Genomic DNA, 13,863 nt, shown 5'->3' with positions numbered 1-13,863 from the left:
GATTGGCGTCGACATGGTGTAAACATCCATTTGTTTTAAAAAGCATCATTTTGGGCCCACTTTTTCAGCCCATGTCAAACCCACATGGGCCCCACACACAAATGTTGGCTGGGGAGAAACAAAAGGCAGCTTAACAGCATGCTAAACTAAGACAAACACCATAACATCAAGCTACAAACACAAGGTACACAGGTAAATGAGGAACTAAACAAGAGACAATTGAGGAACCTAATTAGTAACCAGAGGAAAAACTGAAAACATACTGGCTGCAGTTGAGGAAGCTTAAGCTTTCTACAAACTGTGAGATTTCAGCAATCTTATAAGTAAAGTGATGTGTGGCCAAGTATGGTGACCCATACTCAGAATTTGTGCTCTGCATTTAATCCATCCAAGTGCACACACACCATGAACACACACTTGGAGCAGTGGGCAGCCATATTGCTGTAGCATCTGAGGAGCAGTTGGGGTTCTTGCTTAAGGGTCTCACCTCAGTTGTGGTATTGAGGGTGGAAGAGAGTGCTCTCTTCCACCCTCAATATTTGGAGGGAGTTATTCACTCCACCCACCGGCAATCCCTGCCGGAACTGAGACTCAAACCCACAACCTTTGGGTTACAAGTCCAACTCTCTAACCATTAGGCCATGACTGCCCTCTACATAAGAGCATTATAAGATTATAAGATCATTACAAATCACATGGTGCGACATGGATCTAATAAACTTGGGTACGACATGTATGCAGACTGTACGATGATGACACTTAGTGACTCGTAGGCTACGATGCACGTTACTATTGAAGAATAAAACGCCATCAGCATGCGATAGTCATAAACAAAAAGAGCATGACGAATCACACTTTGGCAGTTGTACTTTTTATGTGTGCTGACAAAAAGAGGAGTTTGAGGTAAGCAGTTTTAAGATTTAGCACCTTGTTGTGATGATCATGATTTCATGTTGCATTTTCATTGGCTGGTCAGTAGACGTAGGTTGTAGCAGGAGACACACTGTGCGATGATCATGCTGAATTTCTGACACTGTCCGAAAATTATCAAAGGCTATCTTTGTTTGACCATCTTTGAACCTCTTTCACTGTACAACATAGGACCATCGATTAGGAGCCACGCTCACAGAAATCGCCACGATTGTAAGATAGCAATCTTTCATCTAGGACAGCCGAAAATCGTGAATTGTGTCTCAGACTTGTTTTCCTGCTGGCCTTTCAGGCAATGACTTTGCAGGCAACATTTGTGCACTGTTCCTCCTAGGAACATATGTTCCTCCCAAAACTGATTTCGAGGCAGCATGATATAGTTTAATGATCTATGACAAAATAGAGAGAGCTAAGTGAATATTTAATTACTACAGTACTAATTTCTCACTAGAAATGATATCAAAAAGTGGAACATTTTAGTAAAAAATATGAACATTTGCAAACTGTCACATGTTTGTTTCGATGCCCCTATTTGGTCTTCCTGTTCCTGCTCCCTGATTGTTTATTATTTGTCCCAGGTGTTTCCCATGTTCATTGTTGCATTAGTTCCAGGTGTTCCTCGTCTTCCCCTCGCGTCCTGTGTATTTATAGTGAGTCTAATTCCTAGTTTCTTTGTCTGCTGTTAAACATCTGTTCCCCCTGCTACGTGTGCATCTTGCCTTGATGTCTGTTTATTTGGATGAATAAAGATGGATCTATGTTGAAGTACTCCGACGTCTCCTCGATTCCTGGTTCCAACATGGTAGCAGTAGCCGAAGCGTGACACCAACAAACTAACAACCAATTACAACTTTCAGACACAATCTTTATTTATTTTTTAGCTCAACTATCGCAAAATGGAATGCACAGAATTGTGGGATATTATGTGGGCTATTAAGGATTCATCCATATTGCCTTCCTACCTCCATATGCTGGTGCGGAGGCAGCATTTTTTAGCTTTCGGACACAGCCTCTTACCAGAGTAAGGTAACAGAGGAAACAGGAACTAAATACAGGAAATGAACTCAGGAGAAGAAGAAAGAAACAACGGAACAGAATAAACTTTAAAACATAAGTCCTAGGGCAGAACTAAACTGTGACAAGGACAGTTTTGTAGGTTAAACCGGTTGTAAAAAGTGGTTAATACTGAGAATTCCAGAGAAATATTTGATGTTTGTCATATTATTTATTTCTGTACCACAGCATATTTATCACTGAAGGATATATTCCATATGTATTTGATCCATATTGCAAAGATTTTTTCTTTTTATACCTAAATCTTCTTAGTGTCATAGCATTATTTTGTATGCTAATCTAAAAACAAGCACCTGATTGACTTACACTTCCTGATAACTCTGTAGCAAATGCTTATCTTCAGGTTTAATATTCATCACTACTTTGTGTATTGTGTATGTACTAATGCTAATGTAGACAAACACACTTTTTATATTTGACGAGACCATTTTGTGTAGTGTTTTGGCCAGAGAGAGACATAGGATGTTCCTGAGCTGCTCAATAACACCAACCGCTATTATTACAAGGCCACTCTAAAACAGCAGCAGAGCAAACAGGACAAGTGTATGACAGATTGGTGTGTAAATATTTTTTTGAGAATAGTCTGCATTTCTTTATGCATTTTTTTGTGTGTGTGTGTTTTGTGGAAAGTGTGCATATGTGTGGGATAAGAGGACAAAGAACAAATATGAGGACACTTCTGATATTAAAAGCTCTCATACATTGATTTGATCTCATCCGAAGCTACTTGCATGACTGATCTCATCATATCTTATTGCTTTGAGGCAGATTGACAAAATACATCTTTAAATCTCTATTCATCCATTTACAAGCAGTCATCATAACCTAATTCCCAACCATTTCTATTATATTATACTGTACTATGTATTTAGTTATGGAATGTAAACTACAAAAAAATAAAGAAATATAAAAAAATAACAAAACCTAATGAAAGGTGTTCCTTAATTTTGTTCATTTGAAATATAGATTTCCTTGCATTTCCCCCCCTTTTACCTCTCTTGAGTTGATTGCGTTCTCGGCCATGCAGATTTCTTGTCCCATGTGTGTATGGAATACAGGAATAAAGCTGTCCTTATGTAATGGAAGGTGAGGGGCTAAACGCTGTGTGTTCTATCACACTAATTCATTCATTTATTCATCTATAAGTCATACACTAAACAGTTAGCACACAGTGTATAGAACATCATTTTGGATGCCACTGTTTTTTTGTTTTTGTTTTTTAGGGTGAATTTGGGTAAAGTGGGCTGTTTGATTGTAATGTGCTTAATTGGTTTAAAATTTAGAGCATAACAATGGTCTTTATTTAAAAGTACAATATTTCTTTAAATGATAAAACAGTTTTGGCTGATGCAACATGACCCTGGTGATTGTGACTACACCGCAAAGGAGAACTCATCATCATGAAAGGAACAGTAATAAACCCTTTTGACGTTCAGATTTCCATTATAATTGACTTTTTAGAAAACAGTAACGAGTCAGGAAATGCTTGTCAGAGATGAAAGAAAGGTGTAATTTATTATCTCCACCAATAGAGGTCTCACTCACATGAATTCTGAGGTACAAAATCTGCAGTGCTGGGGTTGCTCTAGGACAGAATGGAAAACTCCTGGAATAGCTGATTCTCTCCCTCTATACCTGCTCATTCCCAAGTTGAGAATCCTTAACCTCCTCCCAGTGCCCTTTTTGCTAATTTCATCTAACCCCCACACGGCCCTGCTGGATAAACTTGATTGCACTAGATGGATGCTCACTCAACTTGGGAATCATTGACCATTGTACTTTCATCCATAATTTAATTTCAATTCACATTTATTTGTATAGTGCTTTTCACATACTGTTTCAATGATTACATGTTGTGATCATAATGATTACAATGTAAGAAAAAATTAGCAGTTTTGTGTATGTATTCAAAGTTGGTGTCATCTTAGGTCCTCGCAGGGGTTGGCGTCATCTTTTCTCAGGTGTTGGGTCATCTGGAGTCTTCATAAGAGGCTGGATCCCATAAGAACTCTAGTTGAAGTCACCCATGTTGTTCTTTTCTGCTCATTCACACACCGCTCAATCCCCTAGTTTTAGGATATCTATGGTTGGTGGCAAACTACCCCCTCAGGCTTAAAATCCTGTATTGTGAACTTGGCTTTAGGTGCTGTTCTGTCTGCTTCCAGATTAAGGACTCCAAACTAGCTCCTGGTGATGACTGATAACATTTCCCAGGTAATCATTTTCTACATACACATTCTCTAAATCGTGTTGTCTCATTCCCCTCCTGAAACTGCCTACCTCTATGGAAACTGCTGAGAACTTGTCATTATGGAGGAAATTGTTTCTGATCGAGGACCCCAATATATCTCCCAAGTATGGAAGGAGTTCTAGCGCCTGCTCAACATCAAGGTATGCATCACCTCAGGCTACCATACTCATTCAAATGGACAGGTAGGACAGCTCAAACAGGAGGTGGGCAGATTTCTACATTCTTACTGTCATAATCAACAACCATTTCTATTATATTATACTGTATTATGTATTTAGTTATGGAATGTAAACTACAAAAAAATAAAGAAATATAAAAAAATAACAAAACCTAATGAAAGGTGTTCCTTAATTTTGTTCATTTGAAATATAGATTTCCTTGCATTTCCCCCCCTTTTACCTCTCTTGAGTTGATTGCGTTCTCGGCCATGCAGATTTCTTGTCCCATGTGTGTATGGAATACAGGAATAAAGCTGTCCTTATGTAATGGAAGGTGAGGGGCTAAACGCTGTGTGTTCTATCACACTAATTCATTCATTTATTCATCTATAAGTCATACACTAAACAGTTAGCACACAGTGTATAGAACATCATTTTGGATGCCACTGTTTTTTTGTTTTTGTTTTTTAGGGTGAATTTGGGTAAAGTGGGCTGTTTGATTGTAATGTGCTTAATTGGTTTAAAATTTAGAGCATAACAATGGTCTTTATTTAAAAGTACAATATTTCTTTAAATGATAAAACAGTTTTGGCTGATGCAACATGACCCTGGTGATTGTGACTACACCGCAAAGGAGAACTCATCATCATGAAAGGAACAGTAATAAACCCTTTTGACGTTCAGATTTCCATTATAATTGACTTTTTAGAAAACAGTAACGAGTCAGGAAATGCTTGTCAGAGATGAAAGAAAGGTGTAATTTATTATCTCCACCAATAGAGGTCTCACTCACATGAATTCTGAGGTACAAAATCTGCAGTGCTGGGGTTGCTCTAGGACAGAATGGAAAACTCCTGGAATAGCTGATTCTCTCCCTCTATACCTGCTCATTCCCAAGTTGAGAATCCTTAACCTCCTCCCAGTGCCCTTTTTGCTAATTTCATCTAACCCCCACACGGCCCTGCTGGATAAACTTGATTGCACTAGATGGATGCTCACTCAACTTGGGAATCATTGACCATTGTACTTTCATCCATAATTTAATTTCAATTCACATTTATTTGTATAGTGCTTTTCACATACTGTTTCAATGATTACATGTTGTGATCATAATGATTACAATGTAAGAAAAAATTAGCAGTTTTGTGTATGTATTCAAAGTTGGTGTCATCTTAGGTCCTCGCAGGGGTTGGCGTCATCTTTTCTCAGGTGTTGGGTCATCTGGAGTCTTCATAAGAGGCTGGATCCCATAAGAACTCTAGTTGAAGTCACCCATGTTGTTCTTTTCTGCTCATTCACACACCGCTCAATCCCCTAGTTTTAGGATATCTATGGTTGGTGGCAAACTACCCCCTCAGGCTTAAAGTCATAAATAGTGAGCGTGGCTTTAGGTGCTGTTCTGTCTGCTTCCAGATTAAGGACTCCAGACTAGCTCCTGGTGATGACTGATAACATTTCCCAGGTAAACATTTTCTACATACACATTCTCTAAATCGTGTTGTCTCATTCCCCTCCTGAAACTGCCTAGCTCTATGGAAACTGCTGAGAACTTGTCATTATGGAGGAAATTGTTTCTGATCGAGGACCCCAATATATCTCCCAAGTATGGAAGGAGTTCTAGCGCCTGCTCAACATCAAGGTATGCATCACCTCAGGCTACCATCCTCATTCAAATGGACAGGTAGGAGAGCTCAAACAGGAGGTGGGCAGATTTCTACATTCTTACTGTCATAATCAACACGAGTGGAGCCGTTACTTACCTTGTCTGCTTCCAGATTAAGGACTCCAGACTAGCTCCTGGTGATGACTGTTAACATTTCCCAGGTAATCATTTTCTACATACACATTCTCTAAATCGTGTTGTCTCATTCCCCTCCTGAAACTGCCTACCTCTATGGAAACTGCTGAGAAATTGTCATTATGGAGGAAATTGTTTCTGATCGAGGACCCCAATTTATCTCCCGAGTATGGAAGGAGTTCTAGCACCTGCTCAACATCAAGGTGTACATTACCTCAGGCTACCATCCTCATTCAAATGGACAGGTAGGACAGCTCAAACAGGAGGTGGGCAAATTTCTACATTCTTACTGTCATAATCAACACGAGTGGAGCCGTTACTTACCTTGGGCTGAATATGCTCAAAACTCACTGATCAACTCTTCCACTGGGATGACAGCCTCTTCAGCCTCTTCTGGTTCCTTGGTCGGGTGAGTCCTCTGAGGTTCTCTCTGTTGATGACTGTTTGAACAAACCTGTAATACAGCACACACCCACCTCTTGCATGCTGTTCATCTCAAAAAGACCCAAGCCGATCACCATCACAGACCTGCACCCATCTTACACCCTGGTCAAAGAGTCTAGCTGTCCACTCAAGACCTTCAGCTGGACTCCCTAGCCGCAAACTCAGTCCCAGGTATGTTAGCCCATTTCCCATTATCAGACAAATCAGTCATGTCACATACAAGCTCAAATTGCCTACTTATTATCATATCTCTGCTTTTCATATTTCTTTCTTTCTCTTGGGGGAGAGGCAAGGAGTCGTCCAACAATACACCACCCCCACCCATCAAACACGACAATGAAGAGGCATTCTTGGTCAGGGAACATACATTTTGGACCCCTCTCTGATATCTGATTTTCATCAAAAACACCCTCTCAAACCAGCACTTAGAAAACGTGAGTGAGGAGTTGTGCGAGTTTGTGAAGTGTCAGGAGACACTCCTAAAGGAGAGTGTTCTGTCACATCATTTGCTATTTCTCAACTTCGCCACCAGAGGTCTCCCTCACCTGAATTCTGAGGTGATTGTTCTCTCAGCCTAATTAGGATGGCCTATATACACCCTGACTGTTTGCTCACTCAGTGTGAAGTATTGTTGGTTTCACACTGCAACTCTGAGCATTCTGTGTTGGATTACGCTCTTGGTTTTTGGACTCTATACTTGTTGGATTTCGTTATACTTGTTTGGATCTTGGACTGCCTCTGTATATTGTTTGCCTCACTGTCTGTTTGTCTTGTGTATGACCATGTCTGACTACCGGATTCTCCTTTTCCTTATTCAGACCCTCACTCGCCACCTGATGCTTCACAAAAGGAAACAGAGAGCAGAAAGGAAGGCGAGACACAAAGCTGAATCTGCAGTGAAAATGATGAGAGGAACATGTAGATGCTTAAAGTGCCCCTATTATGCCATTTTTAAGGTTGCTAATATTGTTTTATGAGTCTCCTATAACAGGTTTACATGCATGCAAGGTCAAAAGACACGTTAGTTTTCTCAAAAAATAGATTTAATTTTACCTCATTTTTAAATTATTCATAAACGACTTTAGCGGTTCAAAGAATCAGTCTCTCTAAACCCCTCCTTTCCCTGATTCGCAAGCACGACTGGAGCAGGACGTTTCTCAGTGGTAAGTGTCAAGTGTTAACAAGTTTGTGGTAACTATAAAGTGTCATAAAAGAAATTTACTCTCACAGCGTAGGATACAGCCTCTTCTTGGGTTCGTGCACTTGCGAGTGCATCAAAAGAGGGCTTACAATGACTTACAAAGACACATAACAGCTACAAGTGTATATCACTATACAGGATTTACCCTATTATACTTTATCGACACGAATTGATAGGTGAAACAACAAACAGCCACCCACAAATAGTCTATAAACAAAGCATCCAGCTGTCTTTGAGTTCACATGAACAATGGTTAAAGTTACTCGTCGTCAGGCTACAGAAGAATATCATAATTCCTCCGTTCAGTTAGACCTAAGACATCTAGAGTCACGCAGACCTATAACACCCCAGCCACAACACATAATTGCGAATAACATGCCTTACCTTAACACAGAATCGACCACAGAGTCCATCGTTTATATTTTTTGTACGAATCTTAGTTAACATGTACTAAACATGGGTGGAATTTGCACCGCAGCACCCCCACACCTTGATGCTCATGACAAGAATAGCATGTATAGTTTTCTTTATTGAAGTGAATTAGGTTTAAATCGCCGTCATGCATGAATGAATGATATTTTTGCAATTTTACACATAATAATCCACGGTGATCACATTACACAAAACTGAAATTGCACGTCAAAATAACACATTGTCAATATTTTTTGAGGCCCCCCAAAATTTCACAAATCACGTTTTCATGGGAGCCCATGTCTTATTAAGGGGAGCCGAGCTCCCCCTAGCTCCCCCGTAGTTCGCAAACCTGCTTTGATATTGGTCTATAGTTGCTCAATATGGTGTTATCAAGATTGCTCTTTTTCAGAAGGGGTTTAACAACTGCAGTTTTCAGGGAGTTTGGAAAAGTCCCAGAAAGAAGTGAGGCGTTCACCACTTCTAAGAGATCTGCTTATAAACAGTTAAGCACCCTTTTGAAAAAAAGATTTGTACAGCTCTTTTGAGTCTCTGCAGCTGTCTGTTGAAAAGAAGCAAATGAGTGATGAGTGCTGTTAAAAACAGGGAGTGTCATTTTTAGGGGATGACTCAAAGGATGCCAATTTCTCTGTTTCAGTGTAGCATCTGATTAAATGGCAGATGGAACTGGATGATGACACCCTGAGTGAAAAGTTCAGCACAGTTTCAAGTTAAAACATTAGCATGAAATCAAAATGGCCTATTTACTGTACTTTCTTAACATTTTACTGTCACAATTCAGTGCATGCTATGCTATTCAGAAGAAGAAGAAACAACATGTAATTACCTTCTCACTGCTTCAAAAGAAAAGAAAAAAGAGCCTTTTTTGGCTGACATCAAAAAGCCATCTTTCCAACCTCAAACACCTGCCCCCTTTTTTCTATTGAGTATCCTGTGGCATTGGTTGCATGTTCTTAAAGTAGGACGCTCTCAAACACACTTACAGTTATACAAACATCAAATGTTACACTTAACAAACATCATACAGGTACGTTTGATAATGGATAAGGGTAAGGCTGACAGAAGATAATTACAAAATGTGCTTACTATGTTAGACTGCAAAAGATGTTATAAACCTAATGTTATATATATATATATATATATATATATATATATATATATAAACCACAAAGGACTCTTACCTAAACCATGTCAATGTATCCACATCATGTCAAAGTATAAATAAAAAAATATGGCTTTTTTAGTGAATACATAATTCATATTACATAAAACCAACGTTTCATACCGTTGATGCTCTGAATGCTACATAAAAATTGACCAAACTATCTGACTCGCACTTTACCATAACACAAAAAATAAACATCTGAATTCAGATCTTAGAACTGCTCAGTAAATGGCTATGTTCAGAGTAGCATAAGACTAATCATACTAACACTTTTTTTTATTATTATTAACATAGCACATTTATTACAGAAATACAGCAACATAATACATTTATTAAAGAAATATTGCATGGACACATTTTTCAATCAAAACATGATAGACAACATTAACATATAGTATCCCCCATTCAGGAGCTGCTTTGCTCTCCCTCAAGCTTGCCATTTGTGGAAGGCAGGAATGAGGACTTCAGCATTCCATTTTTCAAAGACTGATCCAATCACCACATGCTCTTTCACTGATCACAGCCGCTCATTTTTGAGACTTAAGTGTGAATGACCACTCAGACTGACCAAACTGGATTTGCCTTTTTCTGAAGTCACAAGGGAAGGTCACATCTTCAGATGCGTTCAGACAAAATGGACTCAAAGTTGATTAAACCTTCTTCAAATCCATTTATAGAACTGTATATACGTAATGAGTGCTATGTGTGATACAACAATGTATGCAACCTTACCTATATATACTGTATATATGAATGCATGGGTCAATGATCAGCATTACCCATTGAGGTTTGGTCTTCTTATTTTCAGCACAATGTGTAGGTTAATATGGAATTGGTTTGGAAAGTGAATTAAGCATAGGAAAAACCTTAAAGACATTGTTCTAAACTTGGACTTTAATATCAGGGGGTCATACCACGGCCACCTTCGACAGCATCAGCCGGTCAAAATGCAGGAACTGAAATGCACCAACTTGCAAAACCTCCTTCTCAGGAAAGATTAAAAGGTTCTCTTCAACACAAAGAAGTGTGCTAAGCTGTTGTTTCTCTACTGTGTGCTAAGAGGAATGTGCTAAGCCAAGATGTGCTAAGCTGCTGTTGCTGTACTACTGAGAAACAAGGAAGTTCTGCAAGGAGTAGAGGTCGACCGATGTATCGGTTTTGCCGATTAATCAGCACCAATAGTTGATTCCTGGAACTGTCGGTTATCGTCAAAAATCCAAGCCGATAGTTTTCCCGGGTTGTGTCCATTGCTGGAGCGGCTGAGAAGGGTCTGCTGTCATTACACAGTGCGAGAGCAGCCTCTAGTGGTTGAAATCATTGACAGCACGTGCTATTTGTTTAGACACGTGATACTTCACGCTGAACAGAGCGGGAAACTTCAGACGCGGATTTAAATGCAGCCGACAGAAAATCCTGCCACGCCACAGAGCGCCATTCACATAGTTTTCCTTTAAATTACATTTTATTGGTCCCGAATCGTTGTTAATGTACATAATGACTTGTGTATTTGTGCATTTTCAGCAAAACTTTTGCCTTTCTGTGGCTCTAATAAAGTCTGTGTGCTTCATTTATTGAGCTATAATATAGGTCGCGCTTTCTCTTTCCGTTTGCTCAGTTTTTTAAACACCGAACTTCAAACTCATCAATGCCAAATTGTTCATTCTTGAAGTAAACTTGTGTCCGTTTGGTGATTAAATAAACTGTTTTAGACCGCTGCTCGAGTTGAACCCGACGCGTCCGGAGTGTGTGTGATACCGGTGAGTTCTCCTAGACTCAGCGCTGCACTTTTATTTTGATTAGATAATCATCAAGTGTTCAAGAATAGAAGCAGTTCAAGTCTGAGGGTATACATACAATATCCATATGTATATAATGTTAATGCTATAGCCTTTGTGTATATATTTAAAGATGTGCATCTTTAAGCATGACAGTTGAAATGAAATGGTAACACTTTAAAATAAGAGTCCATTTGTAGCATTAAGATTAATGAAAGCTGTGTAAGTATTGTTCCTTGTTAGAGTGTGTTAATTTCAACATTTACTATTACTATTATGATTATTATTTTTACTACTACTACTAGTATGGTTCAGTACTGGTTTTGTTAATAAAGCACTATTTTATCAGTTTTAAAACAATCGGTTAATTAATCGGTATCGGCCAGTGTGGTCCAACCTAGCTATCGGTATCGGCAAAATCCACTATCGGTCGACCTCTAGCAAGGAGTGAATTTGGGGAGTTTGGGAAACTGCCACAGCAACAACGACCACAAGCTTAGTACCCCCCATCTTCTGCAACTACTTCAGAATCGTCTCATCCTTCTTCTGCGTGTTCCAGGTTGCCTGGATCTTCTGTACAGACTTCAGAACCTTTTCTTCAGTGATCCTCCAAACTGCTAGGATCTTCAGAATCGTCTCTTCAAGCAATCCTTTTCCTGCGTGTTCCAGGTTGCCAGGATTTTCTGTATAGACTTCAGAACCTTCACCTTCAAGGCTCCTCTGTTTGTGTGTTTCCAGACCAAGGACCTTCTCTGTGCTCAGGAGTTCATCGTTCACCAGTGCATCGTGTTCAAGACTGTGGAGCCACCACTGCAGCGTGGCTCAGGTCAACAAGTGGAAGACGCCACGGCCCAGACGCGGAACATAACTATCACTCTTTCCAAACCTCTTTCCAGAGACCGTTGACATTGTATTGTCAGTTTATGATTATCTATTTTGCATTCGATTTTATATAGCTGATGTCAGTTAATAACAAATAATCTCTCGATTTATCAGCTAATGCAGCATTCAAACATACCAAACAACAAAAGATATTGCCTAAAGTTACTTTTATTGGTGTACTTCAGCCATTTCAACAATGATAATAGAAAAAAAGAGATCTTGCCTCATAGAAAGTGTCTCTATTGAAAGATCATTCATACAGAAATACTAAGGCCAAGATGTGTTGTACGAGTGGCAGATGACTTCACTTCAAGGAGACCTGATCTCCTTATAATGGATGACAACATCTTATTTTCTCAAAACATTTCAGTTGTCTTGATATTATACAAATAATGTTGAATGATTCATTTCGGGATGCAGAGGTTTGGACAATTTGTGTGTTTGGCCGACAAAACATCTTAATAAGACATGATAATGTCATAGAGGAACATCTTCATCATCACAAATTATCCTAAAAACAGTATTTAAGGCCTGTTATGATTTAAAAAAATAATAATAATAATTTCGGAGCGAATAGAAAATACAGCTTATGGCATTTACAGAGAGGTCAATGGCACCAAATCATTGCCTGACTAAAGGGCTCCAAATTCTTTGTTAATAGTAAGTCCATCTTTGAAGTTCCTTTATATGCCTTTGTATGCCTAAAAACATTTTGCACAAGTGAAAAAAACACATTAACATAGTTAAATATTTTTGCTTATAAAAAATAAAAACATTAATATATTGAATAAATTAACAGGTTTTAAGGCAGCCAGTTGTTCAAGGGGTGGATTGCTGCTCTCCCTGTCATTTCAACTGGAGCAGAATGGATTATATAATGGCCTGGAGTTTGCCAATGAAGGGGCCCGTAAAAAAAATAGGGCAAGAGTTTCTGACTTGAGATCAGTATATATACACACTCTAAAAAATCCAACCCAACCCAACATTGGGTCAAATATGGACTAACCCAGCTGTTGGGTTACATTTTTTAATTAAAGTTTTAACCCAAAAGTATTTGACCCAACGTTGGGTCGAAACAACCCAGCATTTTTTAGAGTGCATATATATATATGGAGGTTAAATAAACCCAGCAGGTGCAACAGACTTTTGATTCAACAAAATAAAACCTGTTCCTGACACTAAACATATAACTCTAATTGAGACTTTAAAGTGTATTTAGATGTGCAATACAGCAACAAGTTCTTATTCCAAACCAAACTTGACAAGCAAAAGGACACTTTGTTGGTTTTTAACTCTGCAGCATCGTGCTGGAATCCAGTCATATTGCACCAGGTTTGGTGTGAGAGTACTAATCTTTAATTAAATGAGTAAAAAAAAGACCCCAAACATTGGAGCAAAACTCCATGAGCGTCAAACACAGAGAGAATCAAACATTAGAAAAATCTGCTTGAGCGCACATCCAGCTAAACACAATTTACCTGCTACACAGATAGATTACGCTGCCAAGATGGTCAATGAGGCAAAAGTGTAATTAGATTCAATCCCGTCTAATTATCTGTTACAAGACAAAAGTACCACGGCAGCACAGTACTAATGTCTGTGAGGTCAGCACCATTAGCTATCAGGGCAGGATATGTTCACTGGGCGGGCGCTCACTCACAACTTACTCGTTCTCTCGTGTCATCATACGAAACAGCCGTCCATTGAGTTTAACAGCAACAGACTCTCTTCCCAAGATCAGCCTCACATTGTA

The 13,863-nt window shown here is 39.0% G+C and overlaps 1 protein-coding gene across 1 annotated transcript in view; it reads left to right on the top strand.

Moving 5' to 3' along the window:
• Positions 1-12,134, top strand: part of LOC107566176 (EMILIN-3-like) — a 28,364-nt gene extending 16,230 nt beyond the window's left edge. Inside the window, exon 5 of the mRNA XM_016251553.1 lies at positions 11,898-12,134. Coding sequence (XP_016107039.1) covers positions 11,898-12,134 — 237 coding nt within the window. The remainder of the gene's footprint in view (positions 1-11,897) is intronic.
• The last annotated feature ends 1,729 nt before the right edge of the window (positions 12,135-13,863 follow it).

The sequence above is a fragment of the Sinocyclocheilus grahami genome, unplaced genomic scaffold (assembly GCF_001515645.1).
Source record: "Sinocyclocheilus grahami isolate Dianchi unplaced genomic scaffold, SAMN03320097.WGS_v1.1 scaffold1054.1, whole genome shotgun sequence".
Classification (NCBI taxonomy): Eukaryota; Metazoa; Chordata; class Actinopteri; order Cypriniformes; family Cyprinidae; genus Sinocyclocheilus; species Sinocyclocheilus grahami.
Note: the sequence above shows the minus strand (reverse complement) of the source record. Positions and strands in the feature narration are given on the sequence as shown.